The sequence below is a fragment of the Mus musculus genome, chromosome 1 (assembly GCF_000001635.26).
Source record: "Mus musculus strain C57BL/6J chromosome 1, GRCm38.p6 C57BL/6J".
Lineage (NCBI taxonomy): Eukaryota > Metazoa > Chordata > Mammalia > Rodentia > Muridae > Mus > Mus musculus.
The window spans coordinates 186,725,236-186,748,137 of NC_000067.6; the positions used below are offsets into that span (position 1 = coordinate 186,725,236).

A 22,902-nucleotide genomic window follows, 5' to 3' on the forward strand; every position below is an offset into this window, starting at 1 on the left:
TCTTAGGCTTAGCAGTGATCAATGTGTTTATCTCAATTGATTTGTCTAATAACACTGAGTTTTACTTTAATTTTAGCTAAACAGTTTTAGTGCTGGCTGATTATCAATAGCAAACTATTTTCAACTACAGTTGTGGAAGGGAACAACAGTAGCTGCTAATCATGCAGGGTATCCCACCACCTCGCTGGTGAGAAGAGCTGAGGCCTCCCTCAGGAAAGCACAAGGGTTCCCATCCAAAAGATGGAGGCTTCAGGACAAGCAGAGCAGCACAGTGTCAGTTCTCCCTGGTCCTCAGAGAGCCCAAGTGACACCAAGTGTCCTCACGGTGACAAGTGACACCAAGTGTCCTAACAGGGACTCCCTTTCACGTTTCAGTCCGGCTGTAATTTGTCTATTTTTTGTATGGGAAGAGTCTAGACACTAAGTTCACTGGGGCTTTGTTTTTGCTAATTCCTTGTACGGTTTCCAGATTTTTGTGATGGGCATGGTGATACTGCCCATGCTCCCAACACCTGGGAAGCTAAAGCAATAAGATCATGAACACAGCCAGCCTGAGCTATATAAAGGGAGAGTCCATCTCAAACAAGCAAACAAACATTTGTCATTCCAGGCGTAGGGTAATTTTGTAAGACCAAGAACTAGCCCGGCATGACAAAAAAATACCCCAGAGAGAATGGGGGGCAGGGGGGAGAAGAAGGAGGGAAGGGAAAAGAGGGAGGGAGAGAGGGAGGGAGGGAGGGAGGGAGAGAGAGAGGGAGGGAGAGAGGGAGGGAGGGAGAGAGGGAGAGAGAGAGAGAGAGAGAGAGAGAGAGAGAGATCCAGTTACTGAGATTAAGCCTCCTGTATAATGCAAGCACATGTTAAATGTAGCAGACTCTAAGAAAACCCAATTCTCCCTTGCCACGGCTGTTCCTCCTGAAGTCAGCCTCTCCTGACCCCTGCTGAATCCTCTGAATTCTAACTGCATGACCTCCTTCCTCTCTGCCCTACTCAATGCCAGTCCTTACTCAAGTTTGTTGTGTGGTGGCCTCTATGCCAAATCACCCTCATGTATCTGCTCCACAGACTGAGTTTAGGTAATGTTCACACAGCACTGACACTCCTCACAGTGACCGCCTCGTAAAACTGTTGGTAAGTTAAAGTTCACTAAGTAGCAAAGAGCTGAGCAAAGCATCTGGTGAGCGTGCTCTACATGTATGCACACCAAACTAGGAGTCTCAAATACCCGAGACGGACCCTGCCGATTAATCACTTAGAGCACACCCCATTTTATTACACAGCCTCAAAGGAAAACCCAGATTTATAACTGAATCAGCAGACTGTGAATGCGTCTGGGAAATAAGAAGCTGATCCAATTTGTAAGGAGACAAGTTTGCTGAAAAGTCTTAATGAGTGAACCTGTTTGAAAGGACCTTTTTGCAAAGCTGAATCCAAACAAAGAATATGAATATAACCCACTATACATTAAATTCAACAAAAGACTTAAAAATATACAGAATGCTCCAATCAGAGCTCCTTGGAGTATGTGATTTTTGGGGCAAGAGAAGCAAAAGTTCAGGCTGAATATCTTGCCCCAGAATATGAAGTCCTTCGATAAAATCTAGAGCTATGCCTAAAGGCATAGAGACCAGGTCACAAGTATTCCTACTGCCTCAAAATGTGAAGGTAATTGACTACAAACATTAAATGACTAAAGAGTCCCGCATCTGCGACATTTGTTCACAGGGATGGAAGTGACTGGATGACAACTCTGCGTCCAGAGGGTGGTGCCTCAAAGGGAGACACCGATTCCCATCGTTAGGAACTGCAGCACAGCCCCAAATGCTAGCTCGTCACCTGGACTGAGAGGAGGCAGGTAGGCTCCGGAGCCACTCCTGTCTCATGCAGGTATCAGTAACCATGCTGAAGTCCAAAGGCAGTGAACCAAACTTGCCCCTTCTCCAGTATGCTTGGCAACCCACACCCTGCCTGCTAGGAAGGAGGCACGGAGCTCCATCAAAGCAAAGTGATTATGACCCCGCTGACGAGGGAAGCTTGCATCACTACACTACATGGCACCTTCTGACCACATACACACCTCGTGTGCTAGAGTAGAGCATCCAAGGACCACATCTCAGAGTTAACTGTGCCAGACAAGTTTGACACACAGCTCATCAGCATCTTAGTTCATACTTTCTGGCTTACAATAACTTAAAAGACACCATAATTTTTTAAAAATGGATAAATGAAAATCATGCATTCATTATTAATTCTTCAAAACCACCTTGTTTCTTTAAGAAACAGTGATGGGCTTTTGTTTTGTTTTGTTTTCAGTACCCTACCCCGTAACTACACGGTGTTAAGTGACTAACTACAGTGAGGAACTGCCCTTAAACTCTTCCCATTCGTAGTAGAGTGGAGGACCCTGTTCCTTGGTTTCAAGCTTAGAATCTTGCTTTGTCTAAACTCTACTACTAAAGTATTTGCAGTAAACAAATATTAAGCTGTTGTTTACAAAGCTGGCACTCCACACATTCCACTTGCATATCTTCCCAGTCCGCACTGTCTAAGGACTGCACCTTTCTCTGCCCTCCCCAGGCTCCTTCCAGAGCAACTGGAAATGCCCTACAATTCTGAGGCCACCTGAAACCGACCCGTGTGACCTCCCTTCGGGGCTTTCTTCTGGGGCACAGGTCTAAGCACTAGACAGGACAATTTAAACGTACCTAAAAAGGCCTGGCCTGGCAGCAAGACACCAAGGAAGCCTGTTTCCTCACACTGCACTGAACACCTGGCTGTGCTACAGGGCTGCCATTTAAGGGCCACAGTAAGCAATCCCCAGGGCCACTGTCTCTGCTCAACGTTCAAAGACTTCACACCACAAAATCATGAAAAATAAACAGCCCTGTCTCAAAAAAAAAGAAATTACTTTTTCTATACAAATGTACACTGAAATTTGTTGCAGTGATTCTAGAAATTTCTGTCCTGTGCTAAAACTCGCCCCCCACCCCCTGTAAAATTATCACTGTGGCTTAATTGCAGCAAATCTGGAACTGACATAGTGCAATTACTAATAAATGAAAATCTTGCAGAAAGTCTGTAATTAAGAGTAGAAGTCACATACAGCAACAATTTCCTAACAGCGACGGACAGTCTCCTTTGAAACTCAGATTTAAAACACAGCACATGCACTCCTGCCTGCCTTGGGGAAAGAGCTGAATTTCACAAAACTAGCTGGAGTTTAACTGGCTTTTGGAGAAAAGAAGAAATAATTACAATTTTTAAGAATAAACTTTTTTTTTTACAATTTTTAAATAAAATAACCTAGCTCATTTTCACAGCCTTAAATCTGCAGTGAAAGAACCCACCATCTCATCCTTACACGTGAAGCCGTGTCAGCGGTAAGCGCAGACACTCACTGCTCCCCCTCGGGCACCACACATGTGCCCATGTGAGGCACCACTGACCTGGTCCTGGGGAAGGCCTAGGCCTACAGAGAAGCAGATCTCTAGATCACGAAATTTCAATTTACTCACTAGAAACACATCCTAAGACACTTCATCCTGCCTGACTCGATATGCAGCTGTCTTGCACCAAAAGATTCAGTGGCCTCACTGAGACTCCCAGAGTCCATCAGCTCCTGCCACAAGCAGCCTTACCACATACAGAGTTCAAATAGGAATGGCCCCATAGACTCACGTGTCTGAATGCTTGGCCCATGGGAGTGGCACTATTACGAGGTGTAGCCTTTTAGAGTAGGTGTGGCCTTGTTGGAGGAAGTGTGACACTGTGGGGGCAGGCTTTAAGGTCTCCCATGCTTAAGCTCCACCCACGGTGGAAGACAGTCTCCTGCTACTTTCCAATCAAGATGTAGAACTCTCAGCTCCTACTCTAGCACTATGTCTGCCTGGACACTGCCATGTTTCCCACCATGGTAATGGATTAAACCTCTGAAACTGTGAGCCAGCCCCAATTAAATGTCCTTTATAAGAGCTGTGCCACAGTCATGGTATCTGCTTAAAGCAATGAAACCCTAGGACACCATATACACACACACAAACACACACACACCTCCCCCAAGCTGCAGCCTTACAGGTTCCTATAACTAGAAAACACTTCCCTCCCCACCCCAGTCTGACTTGTTCTGTCGACTAACTTATTACTGATTACAACTGGGAGCACATACTGCCTCCCAAAGTCAAACTGTCCGTAGTGAGTCTCCCTACTGTAAATCCGTTGTTTATACTTCTCATCATATCAGAGTAAAAGGTAAGATATTCCAACTTTCCATCTCCCTCCACAATCTGGTTCTTTCCTGGTTAGCAACACCTACCCCATCTAACACACAAGCCTGATTTCAGGGCACCTATAGTCCAAGGCCTAAGAAAGAAGCCACATGGATGATTCCAGAGAATTATGGGGAAACAGTTTAGGCAAATCCAGATTCAAAGAGAGACCTAGTCTCAAAAAGTAGTAAGGCAGGTGTGTAGGCAGACACGCAAAGCCGACACCACCACCCTCCCCAATACACGGGCAACGTTCTCAATATGAAATGGAATGCACATAACCGAATGAGCAGCTAAGTATACACAGGACAAGTGAGTACCCTGAGCGGAGGCTGCTGCTGTCTCCTCAGATGAGCGCATGAAGTGCCTGCCTTCACTCTGACCTTTCAGGACCTCTGCTCCAAGAACTGCGCTGTACCTAGTGACTCAGCTGTAAAGCTATGCTGTACCTGGTGACTCGGCTGTAAAGCTATGCTGTACTTAGTGACTTGGCTGTAAAGCTATGCTGTACCTGGTGACTCGGCTGTAAAGCTATGCTGTACCTGGTGACTCGGCTGTAAAGCTATACTGTACCTGGTGACTCGGCTGTAAAGCTATGCTGTACCTGGTGACTCGGCTGTAAAGCTATACTGTACCTAGTGACTCGGCTGTAAAGCTATGCTGTACCTGGTGACTCGGCTGTAAAGCTATACTGTACCTAGTGACTCGGCTGTAAAGCTATGCTGTACCTGGTGACTCGGCTGTAAAGCTATGCTGTACTTAGTGACGGCTGTAAAGCTATGCTGTACCTAGTGACTCGGCTGTAAAGCTATACTGTACCTAGTGACTCGGCTGTAAAGCTATGCTGTACCTGGTGACTCGGCTGTAAAGCTATACTGTACCTGGTGACTCGGCTGTAAAGCTATGCTGTACCTAGTGACTCGGCTGTAAAGCTATACTGTACCTGGTGACTCGGCTGTAAAGCTATGCTGTACTTAGTGACTCGGCTGTAAAGCTATGCTGTACCTAGTGACTCGGCTGTAAAGCTATGCTGTACCTGGTGACTCGGCTGTAAAGCTATGCTGTACTTAGTGACTTGGCTGTAAAGCTATGCTGTACCTGGTGACTCGGCTGTAAAGCTATACTGTACCTGGTGACTCGGCTGTAAAGCTATGCTGTACCTGGTGACTCGGCTGTAAAGCTATACTGTACCTAGTGACTCGGCTGTAAAGCTATGCTGTACTTAGTGACGGCTGTAAAGCTATGCTGTACCTAGTGACTCGGCTGTAAAGCTATGCTGTACTTAGTGACTCGGCTGTAAAGCTATACTGTACCTGGTGACTCGGCTGTAAAGCTATGCTGTACCTGGTGACTCGGCTGTAAAGCTATGCTGTACCTAGTGACTCGGCTGTAAAGCTATACTGTACCTAGTGACTCGGCTGTAAAGCTATGCTGTACCTGGTGACTCGGCTGTAAAGCTATACTGTACCTGGTGACTCGGCTGTAAAGCTATGCTGTACCTGGTGACTCGGCTGTAAAGCTATGCTGTACTTAGTGACTTGGCTGTAAAGCTATGCTGTACTTAGTGACTCGGCTGTAAAGCTATGCTGTACCTGGTGACTCGGCTGTAAAGCTATGCTGTACCTGGTGACTCGGCTGTAAAGCTATGCTGTACTTAGTGACTCGGCTGTAAAGCTATGCTGTACTTAGTGACTCGGCTGTAAAGCTATGCTGTACTTAGTGACTCGGCTGTAAAGCTATGCTGTACTTAGTGACTCGGCTGTAAAGCTATGCTGTACTTAGTGACTCGGCTGTAAAGCTATGCTGTACCTGGTGACTCGGCTGTAAAGCTATGCTGTACCTGGTGACTCGGCTGTAAAGCTATGCTGTACTTAGTGACTTGGCTGTAAAGCTATGCTGTACCTGGTGACTCGGCTGTAAAGCGCTGCTGTACCTAGTGACTCGGCTATAAAGCTATGCTGTACCTGGTGACTCGGCTGTAAAGCTATGCTGTACTTAGTGACTCGGCTGTAAAGCTATGCTGTACTTAGTGACTTGGCTGTAAAGCTATGCTGTACTTAGTGACTCGGCTGTAAAGCTATGCTGTACCTGGTGACTCGGCTGTAAAGCTATGCTGTACCTGGTGACTCGGCTGTAAAGCTATACTGTACCTGGTGACTCGGCTGTAAAGCTATGCTGTACTTAGTGACTCGGCTGTAAAGCTATGCTGTACCTGGTGACTCGGCTGTAAAGCTATACTGTACCTGGTGACTCGGCTGTAAAGCTATGCTGTACTTAGTGACTCGGCTGTAAAGCTATACTGTACCTGGTGACTCGGCTGTAAAGCTATACTGTACCTGGTGACTCGGCTGTAAAGCTATGCTGTACTTAGTGACTTGGCTGTAAAGCTATGCTGTACTTAGTGACTTGGCTGTAAAGCTATGCTGTACCTGGTGACTCGGCTGTAAAGCTATGCTGTACCTGGTGACTCGGCTGTAAAGCTATGCTGTACTTAGTGACTTGGCTGTAAAGCTATGCTGTACTTAGTGACTTGGCTGTAAAGCTATGCTGTACCTGGTGACTCGGCTGTAAAGCTATGCTGTACCTGGTGACTCGGCTGTAAAGCTATGCTGTACCTGGTGACTCGGCTGTAAAGCTATGCTGTACTTAGTGACTCGGCTGTAAAGCTATGCTGTACTTAGTGACTCGGCTGTAAAGCTATGCTGTACCTGGTGACTCGGCTGTAAAGCTATGCTGTACCTAGTGACTCGGCTGTAAAGCTATGCTGTACCTGGTGACTCGGCTGTAAAGCTATGCTGTACTTAGTGACTTGGCTGTAAAGCTATGCTGTACCTGGTGACTCGGCTGTAAAGCTATACTGTACCTGGTGACTCGGCTGTAAAGCTATGCTGTACCTGGTGACTCGGCTGTAAAGCTATACTGTACCTAGTGACTCGGCTGTAAAGCTATGCTGTACTTAGTGACGGCTGTAAAGCTATGCTGTACCTGGTGACTCGGCTGTAAAGCTATACTGTACCTAGTGACTCGGCTGTAAAGCTATGCTGTACTTAGTGACGGCTGTAAAGCTATGCTGTACCTAGTGACTCGGCTGTAAAGCTATGCTGTACTTAGTGACTCGGCTGTAAAGCTATGCTGTACCTGGTGACTCGGCTGTAAAGCTATGCTGTACTTAGTGACTTGGCTGTAAAGCTATGCTGTACTTAGTGACTCGGCTGTAAAGCTATGCTGTACCTGGTGACTCGGCTATAAAGCTATGCTGTACCTGGTGACTCGGCTGTAAAGCTATGCTGTACCTGGTGACTCGGCTGTAAAGCTATACTGTACTTAGTGACTTGGCTGTAAAGCTATGCTGTACCTGGTGACTCGGCTGTAAAGCTATGCTGTACCTGGTGACTCGGCTGTAAAGCTATGCTGTACTTAGTGACTCGGCTGTAAAGCTATGCTGTACTTAGTGACTTGGCTGTAAAGCTATGCTGTACTTAGTGACTTGGCTGTAAAGCTATGCTGTACCTGGTGACTCGGCTGTAAAGCTATGCTGTACCTGGTGACTCGGCTGTAAAGCTATACTGTACTTAGTGACTCGGCTGTAAAGCTATGCTGTACTTAGTGACTCGGCTGTAAAGCTATGTTGTACCTGGTGACTCGGCTGTAAAGCGCTGCTTAGCATCTTTATGAATCCTTCAGCAGTCTTGTAACAACTGTTTCCTAAGACGACCTTTGGAACAGGTGAACTGCATCCCCTGAGAAAGCTAAGATACAACTTCTAACTACTTTCCTGATAATGACACTGACTGTATAATAAACTAAGAAATAACCCCACGTGCATGAATGCTGACAGTCCACACAACCCAGCAGTTTATACGAAGTGATCTCTAGCAAAGCACCGAGGACATTTTTTTTACAGAAATAGAAGGTCCCACTAAAATCTGTAGCCACAAATGATTCTGAAAGGCAAAGCTCACAGTATTTGACTCACACACACTCCAAAGCTACAGTGTCAAACACAAAAGATGCACAAGCAGAAACCAGCTCTAGCTACAGCCACCGGCTTTGGTTGTTCTTCGAAAGAGACCTGCTGTGATGACATAGAAACAATCAGCATGAGGAAGAAACAGGCGATGGAGGGCGAGGCAGGGTCTCTACTCAACAGCCACCTCAGATAAGAGAGAAGATTAATAGTTCCGCACTGTAGCCGAACCATTCATTTGAAGACCTCTAATAGAATAAAGGCATGGACCAAAACAAACAGCAAAACTGAACCTATGAAATAAGACAGTGTAAAGCCAAAATAAATATACAAATAGTTATAATTAGTTGTTCAGAAAGAGAATGTCTATCATACCTGTGAGATAAAATCGGCACTGTCAGAAAGAGACATAAGACAGGTCCTCAAACTTGAAAGCATCACACCAGGTTAATTTTTCCAATTAAGCCCAAGTTCCCAATGTGAACAGAGCCTAAGACTTGAAATAAGTATAAGCTCCGCCACCCCCAATATGGTGTCCCTGTCACTAGACCTACTTCTGATAAGACGCCCAGAATCCAAGCCTGAGTGAGAACCACCTTCCACTTCCTTATGTGCACTAGAGACGAACTTCCTCACTATGGTTATGCTAATTACAATAACAAGTTGTCTCAACAGCACACTTGTTTAGGAAGCAGCATGTCTCTTGTGGTACAGCCATCCTAAAGGGATGGAGATTGCTCAGCCAGCAGCAACACTCTGCATCACTCTCAGTCTTAAACTTACAATGAGGTCAGGACCGGGATTCTACTTTACAGTAGGATGAACAGATGCATAAACCTAGGTTTGAGCCATAGCTAAAGGAGAGAGTAAGGACGGCAAGAAGACAGGGATGGAGGAAGAGAAACAGGAAATGACTTGAAATCAGTATGCCAAAAAAATATCTCTCCATATGTATTGTAGTATTTTAGTACCAAGACATAGAGTAAATCTACATATCCATCAACAGGCAACGGATAATGAAAATGGGGTATGTCAGTGTTATGACTTAGGTTACAATGGAGTATTATTCAAACACAACACAGGATGAACCCTGACATTTATGACAAGATGGATGCACCCAGAGAACACTGTGCTCCAGGTCATAAATCATTGCAGAAGACAAAGCATACAATCTCTTGTGGAATTTTAAAGTTCTCTCACAGAAGTTGAGAGTAAGGAGCAATTATGGAAGACTGAGCAGAGTATGGGGACAGCTGGCTAACGGCTACAGACAGGAGGATGTAGTTCCGGTGTTAGCTGCAGAGAACCGTGCTGTGTAACTCAACTGATGCCTGGGAGCAAGTCAGGTGTCCTCATCATAAAAAAAGATGTTTAAGGCAGTGGATATGACCTTTCAGTGCCAATTTATACATGAACCAAAAACCCATATCACACTGCAGCTGCTAATGACCCACATCACATCACACTGCAGCTCCTAATGACCCACATCACATCACACTGCAGCTGCTAATGACCCCACATTACATACACTGCAGCTGCTAATGACCCACATCACATCACACTGCAGCTCCTAATGACCCCACATCACACTGCAGCTCCTAATGACCCACATCACACTGCAGCTCCTAATATGTGTGAGCATCATGCATCAGTCAATGCTACAAACAGAAACTAGATAAAATGGCAACTTAATCAAGGCCTGAGAAACATACTTCAAACTTGAGCTGGTGTGAAAGTCCTAATGTGACACACACACACACACACACACACACGCGCGCGCTAGCATATACACTCATCTGCCCTCTCCCTCTCTCACCCGGCACTTGTGAGATGAAAGCACAGGTGAAAAAACAAGGGCAGTGAAGCCATTACTGCAAAGATCACAGAGGTGCTTCGAATCTCTCTTTTCCCTGAGACAGGGCCTCAATACACAGCCCTGGCTGGCCTAGAACTCCTGAAGTACACCAGGCTGGCCTTCTGGATGCTGGGATTAAAGAGATGTACCTCTACCCCTTTCTAAGCTGGTGCCTATTATCTTAATTACTCAACAAACAAGTATCACCAAAGTGGCTTCAGTGTAGAGAGTGTCCACCAGTGCTCCAGGACCCGACTCCACATGTTATAGGTTACATCTCATCACGGCCATGTCTGTAGTTACATCATCCCATCACAGCCATGTTTGCAGTTACATCTCATCACAGCCATGTCTGCAGTTACATCATCCCATCACAGCCATGTCTGCAGTTACATCATCCCATCCTGGCCATGTCTGCAGTTACATCATCCCATCCCGGCCATGTCTGCAGTTACATCATCCCATCCTGGCCATGTCTGCAGACACATCCAAATGTCAATGTAGACTGTATCTTCACCCGGACTTCCACTTTTCACACTGCAGAATGAAAGGATCCCAGGTGGAAACAACCCAAACTGCACTTGCGCACACTTCTGTGACTCCAGTGACCCCTGAGTTCTGTCACCAGGGTTATGATATCAACAACTGCTAACTTGCATCATGAAGCTAGGACACAGTGGGAAGTCAGGACTATTGAGACCTACGGAACTCTGCCTACACAGGCTGCTGTTCTCAATCTCAGAGTTTTAACAGTCCGACGCAGCAACTCCCTACCATGCCGGGGATTCCCTACCTGTCTGGCTTTGGGGCTCTTCCCAGCAGGACTGTTCCTACTTGTACCATCCATTCCTCGAAGAACACTGATGAAATCCTTCTTGGAAACAGTTGACATCAGCTTGGCTCGCTTGCGGACGGAGCCTCCTGCTTCCTTAACCTTTTCGCCAACATTCCTTTGGTGTTTCTGAACAGCATTGAAGAGCTGCACCACACCCCTGGAGGGTAAAGCATCAGGACAATGTGAGACACTCAAGTGCAGCAGGACAAGATCTCCACCACCGTCCTGGAAAGCGGCAAGTGTTCTCAGGAGGCCAGTATGCTAATCTATTCTTGAAAGCAAGCACTGAGCTGAACTAAGTCTTACTGGGTCCCCTTAGTCAACAGTGCAGGGACTTAACAGGCACTCTCTTTTAATCAAACCAGGTAATAAGCTCATTTTACTTTTACCTTAAAGCATGTTGAATCCATGAGTGAATGGTCTTAATATACCAATGTTTTGGTATATTAAGAAATTTCATGTTGTTATTGTTAAAATAATAATGGTTATAGAGTACTGAAAACTGTTGTTTCTTTTTTTCCCCAACCAAAATGACCATGGTGTCTCAATTTCCAGGGATTCTCACAGGCTGGAAATAGCATCACCCTCTTTTAACAGATGAGGTGAGACAGAGGCACTCGATGGTGTGTGAAGATTCTCACATCTCACTGCAGCTCCCATGCCTGTCAGAGAATGACTAGGGTGTCTGTTAACCACAGGGTATAAACACTCCACTAAATGTAAGTATTTGATGCTTGTTTTGTTTTCTTTTTCCAGACTTGGGTTTCCCCATGTAGCCTTGGCTGTCCTGGAACCCCTTCTATACACTAGGCTGGCCTTGAACTCATAGATCTCCCTGCATCTGCCTCCTGAGAGCTGGGGTCAAAGGCGTGTGCCACCACTGCCTATGCTACTACTACTACTATGTTTTTAAGTGGTGCCTTCCCCACTCCCCCAATTCCCATATTTGTCACTACACACAGAATTTAATCTTTCCAAGAGACTCATCTACACAGATGAGGAGCAACCACACAGCACACACCATATCCTATTCAGCTCTCAATATGGAAGGTGACAACTGTTTGGTGCCCACGTTGAGGGAGTGGAGATCAGAGGGAAAAGACTAAGGCAAAGCTGGCGTAACGTGTGTAACATCATCCTGTAGGTACAACGCCAGAGAGCAAACCCAGCACCGCGCATTTAGAAAGCATTAGAAAAAACTGCAGCCAGGGGTCTGACCGCACCATGCAACCAACCTAAAAGCGACCCAAGCAGATTCAGATCAAATACACACTCGGTGCGCTGCAGTTCTGCTTCCAAAGTCTTGGTCAAACTCCGGGTCCATCAGAGGTTGCAGGTGAGTGGCTTGGCTCTGAGAAGGTGGAGCTTAGGAACCCCCTATCTGAGCACAGGAGTCCCTAGCAAGGCTTCTGAATCGCGCACTGTCTTACCTTGTCGCAATCCTCTGAAGGTTCCTCTCTGCCTCTTTGTCTTTGACAACATCTGGCTTCACTCTGCACAGCATTTCCCACTCCCGCTTCTTATCAAGCTGTGTGGTGAATATGGTTATTATGAATATGGTTACATGACTGTGGTATTAGGTGATTTGGAAGTGCAGCAAACTCTGATAGGATCTGTGAAAGGACGGAGGTAATAAAGCACCCTACCCCTGGGTATCAGAGGCTGTTTCTAAAACCAGTTTCAGGGCTCAGCTCAAAGAGCCTGCGGTTAGCACTCTGTGTGCCTTCTGAGAGGCATCTCTAAGAGGCTGTCCATCCTCTGGCATCAGCTCTGGAGAGCTGCCAGTATGTGCAGCCAGGCAGTGCACAGCAAGGTGAGCAGCCACCCCCCTGACCTGCCCAGCATCACCAGTGGGATGTGCAACAGCACTGTCTACCCCAGCAGGGGCAAGCTATGCCTTCCAATCCTGGCCAGCAGACTCATCAACCTTCAGGACAGAGTCTGTACCAGCTCTGGAGAGAGCAATATCGTAGGCAGATATGCAAGTATTATCTATTTCTCTTTATATAAAACCATTTAAACAGGGCTGGAGAGATGGCTCAGCAGTTAAGAACACTTCCAGTTAAGAACTCTTCCAGAGGTTCAGAGTTCAATTCCCAGCAACCACATGGTGGCTCACAACCATCTGTAATGCGATCCGATGCCCTCTTCTGGTGTGTCTGAAGAGAGCCACAGTGTACTCACACAAAATAAATAAATCTTTAATATGTCATTTAAACCTATTTCTCCCCTCATGGCACATCTAACAACCAATGTTCTTGTCACACACAGCCTTTTTAGTCACAAATTCAAGTATTCAAGTAAACTGATTTCCTACCGCGGTGCAAACACTGAAGGGGAGCTGGAGGAAGAAAGGCTCACAGACAAGGCATAGGCTAGTGTAAAACGCTCTCTGAGCATCATCCTGATCTCACAGAATGGCTGTGAGGTGTTTCCCAAGCTGATACATACTGGCCAGATGAGCTTCTCAAGGACGCTAAGCATCACACTGAGGATGGTGGGAAATGCCAACTTTTCTCTCCCCTCCTCCACTGTATGCTAGGAACATGGCGAATGCTCCTGACTGGACAGCACAACCTCACCTGGCTCCTTTAGAAAAAGCACTCTTCCTCAAATCAGTACATTTTACAGTCAGCAGATGGGTCTGAGCGCTCTGTGCACAGCTCAGCTCCAACACTCGGAGCTGACCCGCAGGCCTGGCCCTGGCTTTCAGTGCTGTCCTGCTTTCCCTCCCTAGAATCTGGAGACTAGGTAGAGTCTAGTATCTAGATTTAAAAGGTTGCTGTAGCCTTTGCCAGTTAATAAACACATATTCACATTTCAGCTGAAAAGCTTTCTGTTTAGAGACAAAAATCTTAACAAAAAGAATCCTGAGTGTGAGCAGCACAGCTGTGTTTCAGGGCAAGGCCCTCAAGCCCTGCTTTCAAGCAGAGCAAGCAAAGACGTGATGTAGGCACTGCCAGACATGAAGAGCAGTATAACCTAAACCATTTGTACCTGGAAACTACTCCTTGGAAGTTACTACTTCTATATTGTCAGTACAAATATGAAAGGTTAGTTTTCTTTCATTAGAAAATACTTATTTTTATAAGGAAATATTTTTGACATAGTGATACTTGTAGTACAGGGGCCCTCAAAACCTTACCATAGTTTCTTTTCTATGTAACAGCCAACTCATATGCAAATTTAGGTCTGTAATCAAGGTTAAAGTAGACTGACTTCTATCAGGAGCAACTAACCAGAGCAAGAATTCAGTTATGAACAGAAAATGCCCACTCCTGAACTGCACCCCCCGGTATCACGGGTTTATGCAGTAGTGCTCGCTGGTTTGCTCAGTGGACCCATAAGACTGCGCTCCTGAGTTGAGCCTGCTTACCCACGCCTCACAAGCCCTCAAAGCCGACTGCTGCTAAGCAGAGACAGCACAGGCAGGCGGACGGACACACCTGCTTCCTTTTCTCCAGCCTCTCCTGCTTTAGCTTCTCCTTCTCCTTCTCCAGCTCTTTGTTTTTGGTGAGGATGGTGGCTTTGCTTTTAGGAGTCTTTTTGTTAAGGATTTTTGCCATGGCATCTGCCCAGCCTGAATTGGTCCCAGCACTCGACTCTGCGGCGTCTTCATTGTCTTCCTCACAGGATTCAACATTGTCCTCACTGTCTGCTTCTGCAGCTCCATCATCTGAGTGGTCCATCTCTGAGTCACAGCTTCCTACAGAGCACAAGAGCAAAAGTAAGTTACACTTTAGTGCCCCAGGCAGAGCACTGCCAGAGCCCCCGAGGCTCCGGGCTGCAACACTGATGAGGGGCACCAGGATCTCTGTGTCACTAACAGCAACGGACACCAGCCCACAGCACTGACAGGGAGTAGACAAATCCAACAGCTGCTCCACGTCACTTCTGTGAGGCTGGCGAGAGCAGTGAGGGCCCGTGCTAAGTGCTCCCAAAACTCAGTTCTTAGCTCACTGAAGAGACTAACCAAGATTATTCTAAGTACTCAAGTATTAATGTGTTAAAAACATTTATTTTAATGTCAGCGTGCCAATTCTCTAAGAGATTTGCCCCAAATATTAAAATTCTAAACCTGTATCCAGAAAAATACTAAAAACCAGCCTAACTTTTTAAAATGTGAATATAGCACTAAAATTTTGATTTGGTCATTCCTTTCTTTCTTTCTTTCTTTCTTTCTTTCTTTCTTTTTCTTTCTTTTCTTTCTTTCTTTCTTTCTTTCTTTCTTTCTTTCTTTCTTTCTTTAGCAAAACAAAAACCAAACGATACACTTAAGATGCTGGACTGTAGTCCTGAGTCACAATGGCTGCACCCAGCTCCAAGTTCCTGGGTATAGAGCAGAGTCCCACCCTGCAGAAGCAGCAGCCAGCAGCCAGCACGGCTACAGGACTCAGAGCTCCGTGAGCTCCTGTGGATCCCTGTGGAGGGAAAGTCACCCGACAGCTGAGTTGCCTTGGAATGTTTTCCAGTAAGAAGAGCTAACGGAGGCAGCTGAGAGGTTTTCAGAGGAACACTGCCTCCGCAGTTAGTTACCTTTAAGAAACAAATGTCCTTTCTTAGCTCGACTCCTGTGTAGGTGTATCCCAAAGTTAGTTAAAAAACAAACAAAAACAAAAAACCCTATTACCTCAAACTTTTCTTATTAAATTACCAAAATACCAACATTAGTGATCAACTGCTGGGAATCATTCAGTGACTCCCTGCACCGAGAGACAACACTGGCGGAAGAGGAGGAGGAGGAGGAGGAGAAGGAGGAAGAAGAGGAAGAGAAGGAAGAGGAAGAGGAGGAGGAGGAGGAGGAGGAGGAGGAGGAAGAGAATGAAGAGGAGGAGGAAGAGGAAGAGGAGGAGAATCAGGCATGAATTTCCCATGGCTCCCTACTTATACAACACTGACACCTCCTCACCTATGGCCGACTGTGGAATTCCCTGACTTAAAGCCATCCATCAGACAAACTGTTGCTTAGACCCAGAGACTCATTATAATACACACTCTTCAGTTACTACTTTTAAATAATACAAGCTGGGCATCCCTAAATTCATAGTTGAAATTCCAGACACTACAATATGAACATTTTAAGTGCCATGTTAGGGAGGAGGATAATCAGCCACCAAAGCCTACACAGGGCCATGTAATCACTGCAGCAATAACTGTATCCAGTAAGGGCAACACAACTTCTCCCCAGAAGCATCTCTGAGGACCCTGCATATTAACACTTAAATAAGGCAGCTAGTTGAAAACGTTAATGTATCTCCAGCCCTCTGAGTCAGCAGCACTATGGATGCGAATAACCAAAAGTTCTAAAACAAAACCTACTCTTTATTAAACACTAAGCAGATGGAAGAGACGCAATCACTGGAAGTTTAAGCACCAGCACTACCTGGAGCAGCAGAGGCAGCCTAGGCTTTACCAACTCCTAGCCTGGAAAACATCAAAACGGCCAACACTGACAGCCACAGTTTGTCCTGACGCGCCTTGCCACACACACACACACACACACACACACACACACACACACACACCCCTGCAGCTCACCGCTGAGATCTGCTATTTTACTGTTACGGGTTTCTTGCCAGGAGTAATGCAACATACACATTATACAATCAATCTGTAAAAAAGTTTATAGCATTATTTTATATAACCTCAACTCACAATACCAATGAAAAGAATTCCAGAAGAATTTGGAAAAGTGATTTTTTTTTTTCTGCAGTTGAAGATAGGCGTTTATTGGGGGCAAGGAAACTCATACATGAAGCAGATACACAAATAAAAAGACAGGGAACACAGGAAGCCAAAAAAAAAAAAACTCTATATTTTATTTCATTTTAAGAAGCTCAGGCTCAGGGGATTGAGTCTAGCATTTGCTGCCAACAGAAATGACATTCTGTATAAATAAATTTTTAAAATGCCAATGTAATAAGATCTGCCAGCACATACACACAGAGAAACAGAATTTTCTTGTAGTTTCTGAAGATCGACACCATGAGAACCAGAAAGAATGGGCTCTTCAGCTTTAATTGTATCCTGACACAAGACTTTGTTAATTTTTCACTAACCAACCTTTAGCAGCAAAAAGGAAACACAGGTGTCTAACACATGATCAGAAATCACTAGACATGTAAAAAAATTCTCTTGGCATCCTATATTACTTTATACACAATTTCTGCATTTTATTTAAAAAATCTGAAGACCAAGGAAGAACTTCGGAAGATGTTACTGCAACAGTGACAAACGTCCACATCGGCAATGCTTCTCGTCAGTTACCCACACGCCACAGCCGCTATCACAAGCATCTATTATGTCCAGCATGACTGAGGGACCCAGTTCTTCAATCTTCACCACCTTACTTCTGACTGGCCTGAGGAGGACGTGGGCACTTCTCCCCTGCTGCCTCTCCCAGGCTTTCCACAGCACACCTCAAACACTTGCCCACCCATCCGGCCCTCGGCACAGATATGATGAGTGGGCTGACAGGAAAGTAAACTGTCTCACCAGGACAGAGACACGCTCTTAGAAACCTGCACACTCCCCAGCATCTCTGAGCACCCACGAGTGGAGAAAAAGAAAACAAAGGAAGCTTTGTCTCCCTGCAAACCTGGGTTGAGCAGATAAAAGAGATGTTCAATAAATGTTGTGAATGCTCTGAGAGAAGACTGAGGAAGCGGTGACAGGGAAGAGGGAAGTCTAGGGGAGGGTTCCACATCAACTGCTGAGCACTCACAAGGGGCTATTTCAGAAGTTAACGATGAAGAAGGCTAGAGTGGTGGACGCACACTTATCTGCTGGGTTACTCAGTCCCACATGCAGCACTGTGGTTAATCAAAGAAGGAAAGGCTAGCTGTAGGACTTGTAAAGTGATGTGAGGAAGTGTGAGGAGTGGACAGCCGTCTTCATACACTGACCAAGACAATTCAGGGTTTTTCACTGTCTAGAAGTGACATCAAGACCCATCTTCCTGTGTCACATTCACAGGACACTTTCTCTGAGGATTATGGATTACAGCAACTTTTACAAGCTTATGAATCTGGTTAGCACCATGCCTGAACCTCCTCTTCCTTCTGATTCAACTATCAGAGTAGGAAGCTCAATTAGTCCCACCTTCCTTCCTCACAGCATCTGACTTCAGCAGCCATTGTTTTCATGTTTTGACCACAGTTCAAGGGAAGTGATTTACTTAGTAGGGGTGATGGGGAGGGGGATGTTAATTGCTTTTGTCACTAATCTACAAATTGAAGGACCAAGGATACAAGGATACATTTTATCTAAGCCAACAAGTTATCTGCTTAACCTGCACAGTTCAAGAACAACTCTTTCGGGATATCATCCTCTCTCCCCTTACACCAACTGACACATTTTGCCTAAGATGAAGACTAACTATAGTTGGGTCAAGTGGTATAAAGCTGAGGCAAGAGGACTACCAGGTCAAGGGCCTGCCTGGGCTACCCAGTGAGTTCAAAGTTAGCCTGTACATCCTAGTGAAATCACGTCTCAACAAAAAGTATGGGCTGCGGATGGCTCAGTGGTTAAGGACACTTGCACAAGACCCAGGTATGGCCCCTAACCCCCACATCAAGAGGCTCACAACTGCCAATAACTCCAGCTCCAGGGGATGCAACACCATCATTGCCTGGCCTTCCTGGGCAGTACATATCTATACACACATACAATCAAGTACACACACATATTCACAGAGAATAAAATAAATACATCCACAGTGAATAAAGAGGTGGCTCAGTAAGTAATGAGCTTGCTGCTCTAGTCTGAGCCCATGAGGAATCCCCAGAGCCCATGTGAGGTGGAGCCCAGGAGTGCACATCAATAGCATCTATAGCTACAGGGTTCCCACGGAGGGGAGGCTGGCTGGACTCTCTGAAAACTTGCAGGCCATCTGAAAACTTGAGGCCAGCTAGCACGGTATATGCAGGGCGTATGACAAGAAAACCACCCCCCCCACCCTGACACACACACACACACACACACACACACACACACACACACACATACACAACCCAGGCAAGCTAGAAAGCAAAGACCTATACCCAAGGTTGCCTTCTGATCTTCATGTGCATGATACAGAACAGGCATGTCCCACATATATAAACACACAAAATATAGACAGAGAGAGCTGAGGTACATCTGTACTGTGAAGTAAAGCAAGTCCAAGGCCTTGGATTTGGTTCCTCCTCACATTCCCCCAAAAGGCACAGGCTGAACCATTTTTATAACCTGTATGTCTCTCTGGTTCATAAGCATGGTCCATTTTGTTACAACCATAATTTACATAGTACTGAAAAGTATGTCTGCTTACCAAAGCTCAACCTGAGTCTCTCTACCATCATTCAAGCTTACGCTGCATACAACTGCAGGGTTTTTTAGCCTGAGTGTCTAGTTTTCTAATAAAAGATGTAAAACGATTACATTAAGAGGTTTCACAGGCAAGGACTTTCCGAAGGAGACTCCTCTGGCTGAGGATGTGACAGGAAGAACTTGCAACTGGGACAACACAAATCAGAAAGCTTCTGTTGGACAAAGGAGAGAACAAACACAGGGGTGACCGTGTGTGTATACATCAGGAGAGAACCTGTACCAGCCACACATCTGATACAGGAATAACAGCCAAAATCCTTTCTCAAAACTCTAAACACCATACACTGAAGGAACAAATAATCCCACCAATAATAAATGAGTAAATAGCCAGGCGTGGTGGCGCACACCTTTAATCCCAGGACTTGGGAGGCAGAGGCAGGCGAATTTCTGAGTTCGAGGCCAGCCTGGGTTACAGAGTGAGTTCCAGGACAGCCAGGGCTACACAGAGAAACCCTGTCTCAAAAATAAATAAATAAATAAATAAATAAGAAAAATAAAATAAAATAAATGAGTAAATAGACTCTGCAGACACTTTTCAAATGAAGAAGTACAAATAGCCAAAAATACATTAAAAAAAAATGCTTACTATCTTTAGCCATGAAGAAAGACAAATCAAAACTATAGTAATATTCCATCTCCAGAATATCATTAGAATATCATCAAACCAAAAGATACCACATATGCTGACACTGGTGGGTCAGAGGTGGGAGAGGAGGGGAGGGAACAGAGGATGACCTTCAGTTGGAGGCCACTGTCAGACACAGCAAGCCTGGGCTCATGTGATCTCATCTTTTAAAAAACCTACTATCAGGAAAAGTATACATTGGTAGCACCTATAAAAAATTAGCTTGAGGGTTCTTCAAAAAGTTAAAAAATTTTGCTCTTAACATTTTGAAATCCATGAACCATAAAAGATGATACATGATAAAGTTACACAAATTATTAGTTTCCTACTGCTAGATATATTACATCCTAAATAAAAACAGATATTTTAATAACAAAATTTAGAAATTGAACCATGATTCAGTACCCCAAAGAATCAAAGGCAGAGACACCTACACACCCAAGTTTACCACAGTGCTACTCAGGCCAGACCTGGCATCAGCCTAGGAGTCCATCAGTGAAGGAATAGAGATCTTTCCAACGTACCTGATGAATAAAAGTCTACTAGGATTACATGCATCAAGCTCTATGCTAAATTCTGATACTGCTGCTATCAAACTCTAATTCCTCAGTCTCAGAGATCTGGGAGTTTGTGCAATATTTCATAAAACCATGACTTTCATTCTTGTACAAGAGGTCAAAAGAAATCAAACCCAGAACATGAAAAGTGCATCCATCTCAAGGCGCGTAAGCCAAACGCGTGCTTCCTGTGAGGCGACTGTCATCCTACTTAAGGACGTTGCTTGAAGTCTCAGTGAGGCCTTCCCTTCATCACTGTGATGCCCAGTTGACCATCAACCACGTCTCTGGTGCAGATTCCTGAGAGATGGGCCAGCACAACAAGCTGGTAGGAGGCACACCACTCCTCGAGTGAAAACTGAGCAACAGTTCTATAATCCATGGTCACCTTTCCAGAGAGACTCTGAATTCACCAGAGGAAAACAATCATCTCCTAGGATATCAAATTCCGAGGAACACCCAAGAATGTGCATTAACCAAAGCCCTGTCCTACCAAACTTACAACATGGAGGCCCCTTCACTGTTATCACTGCCACAGACGGTGTGAATGCTGGAAAGCAGGATGCGGAGCACGGAGCTCAATGGCGGAGCTCTTACCTGGCATCTATGCGGTCTCTCACACACAGAAAAGTTCACTTTGCGGTTTGTTTTGTTTGTTTGTTTGTTGGGGGTGAGTAAGCACATTTGGGGCTCTTCAGAGGACCTGAGTTCAGTTCCCAGCACTGCGTCAGGAAACTCATAAGCATGTGTAAGGCAGACTCCAGGGGATGTAATTATATAACGCCTCTGGCACAGACCCACGTGCACATAAATACAAATACTAAAAAAGACATAGAGCCAGCTAAATGGCTCAACAAGTCAATGCCCTTGCCACAAGCCTAGTGAGGACCTGAGTTCAATCCTCCTCAGCAATAACAGAGACCCTACTCCTCCTACAGGCTGTCCTTTGACCTCCGCGTGTGCAGGTGCTGATGTAGCACGTCTGTCCCCCCCCCCCCAATAAATAAACAATGCAATTTACAACTTTTAAAGACTCTAATATTAGAGACACAACAACTCCATTGAATGTGGTTCTAGATTAAGAAGAAAAGCTTTAAAAAAAAACAGCAACAAAAGAGTTGGCTTAGTAAATGTAGCTAGAAGAGCCCGTTTCTGCAGCCAAAAGAACAGCTCCAAGCTGAGCCCTAGTCACTTAGGGACCAACAAGACCTGATCCTGAAAAGTAGGTGGTGATCATCACAGAAGCTGCAGACAGGCTGTTAGTGGTTCACAAGAGGATACATTTGACCTCATAACTGTGGATTCTCTATTTGCAAGGTCACATATGTGGGTGGTATCATTAGTTTTGAACAATATAAATACTTCCCGCACATGCCCTCACCCAGACACACTCCATCCTGACCATTTCTTGTGTTCACATCCTCTTGTAACTGTAACTCTAAGTCACTGCCTAGAGGGTTACTGTAACATAATAGAGTGCAAACATTCATTGGATGTTTCTATATTATATGTTTTCATTATATTCATTATATGTTTCTATATTATTCAAAAGCCTCCTTAACATATGATCTAAAGCTGAAGAAAACTTTAGACACCTAGTCAGTATTTGTGCTGAAAAGAACATTTTCCCTCGCAATTATCTAATATTGAGAAAAGAAATCCAATTTCCACCCAAATCCGAAAGCAGTGTTGATGTCTTACTTAAATGTAATAGTGTTTTTTTTTTCTTAGACAGTAATGCTTACAATTATTCAATTCAAAACTGTACCATAGGAGATAAAATGGCTGAGCAGGTAATGGCACCTGCTGCCAAACTCCTATAAGTCCTCAGACCTCCACATGTGGGTACACAGCAAATAAACCAATGCAGTAAAAACACCACCAGGACCAGAGCTTCTAATTCCTGCCCAACAGGTTGTTTTTTTAACCCCTCTGGTGAGGGCTGAGGACCTCAAAAGCTTAGTCAGCTGCTTCTTGGTCTTGAAGTCCAAGTGCACTCATTCGTTAACTTATGGACCCCTGAGTGACAGTTGTTGATCTAGGAACTGAGGTTCAAGTGTCTGCACACTTAGGGAACTTTCAAACAGCACAAACGCTTCACAAGATTTAAAACGTGGTGCTTTTAAAGTGAGCAGAGTGGGGCTGGAGAACATGTGCATGCATTGCTCTTCCACAGGAACAGTTTCTTCCTCAGCAGCCATTCAATCTCCTCTCACGCCCAGCGCACATACATACAACTTAAAAATAAATAAAGTAATAATAATAATAAAAGCGTCTAAAGAAAGCAAAGCATCAAGCCTCAAGTGAGAGTGACAGAAAAGGCTGCATTAGAAAAATAAGGGAAAATCTCTTTGACAAGTACTGGACCAGAGACTGAAGTCAATGAAAATGTAGGTGACATACAGGTGTTTCAGGAATACTGCAGGCA

General features: G+C 45.1%; 1 protein-coding gene across 1 annotated transcript in view; it reads right to left on the reverse strand.

Moving 5' to 3' along the window:
- Positions 1-22,902, reverse strand: part of Rrp15 (ribosomal RNA processing 15 homolog (S. cerevisiae)) — a 28,273-nt gene that overhangs the window by 4,150 nt on the left and 1,221 nt on the right. The window contains exons 2-4 of the mRNA NM_026041.2: positions 14,369-14,628; positions 12,353-12,450; positions 10,881-11,079 (exon numbers count right to left, since the gene is read on the reverse strand). Coding sequence (NP_080317.3) covers positions 10,881-11,079; positions 12,353-12,450; positions 14,369-14,628 — 557 coding nt within the window. The remainder of the gene's footprint in view (positions 1-10,880; positions 11,080-12,352; positions 12,451-14,368; positions 14,629-22,902) is intronic.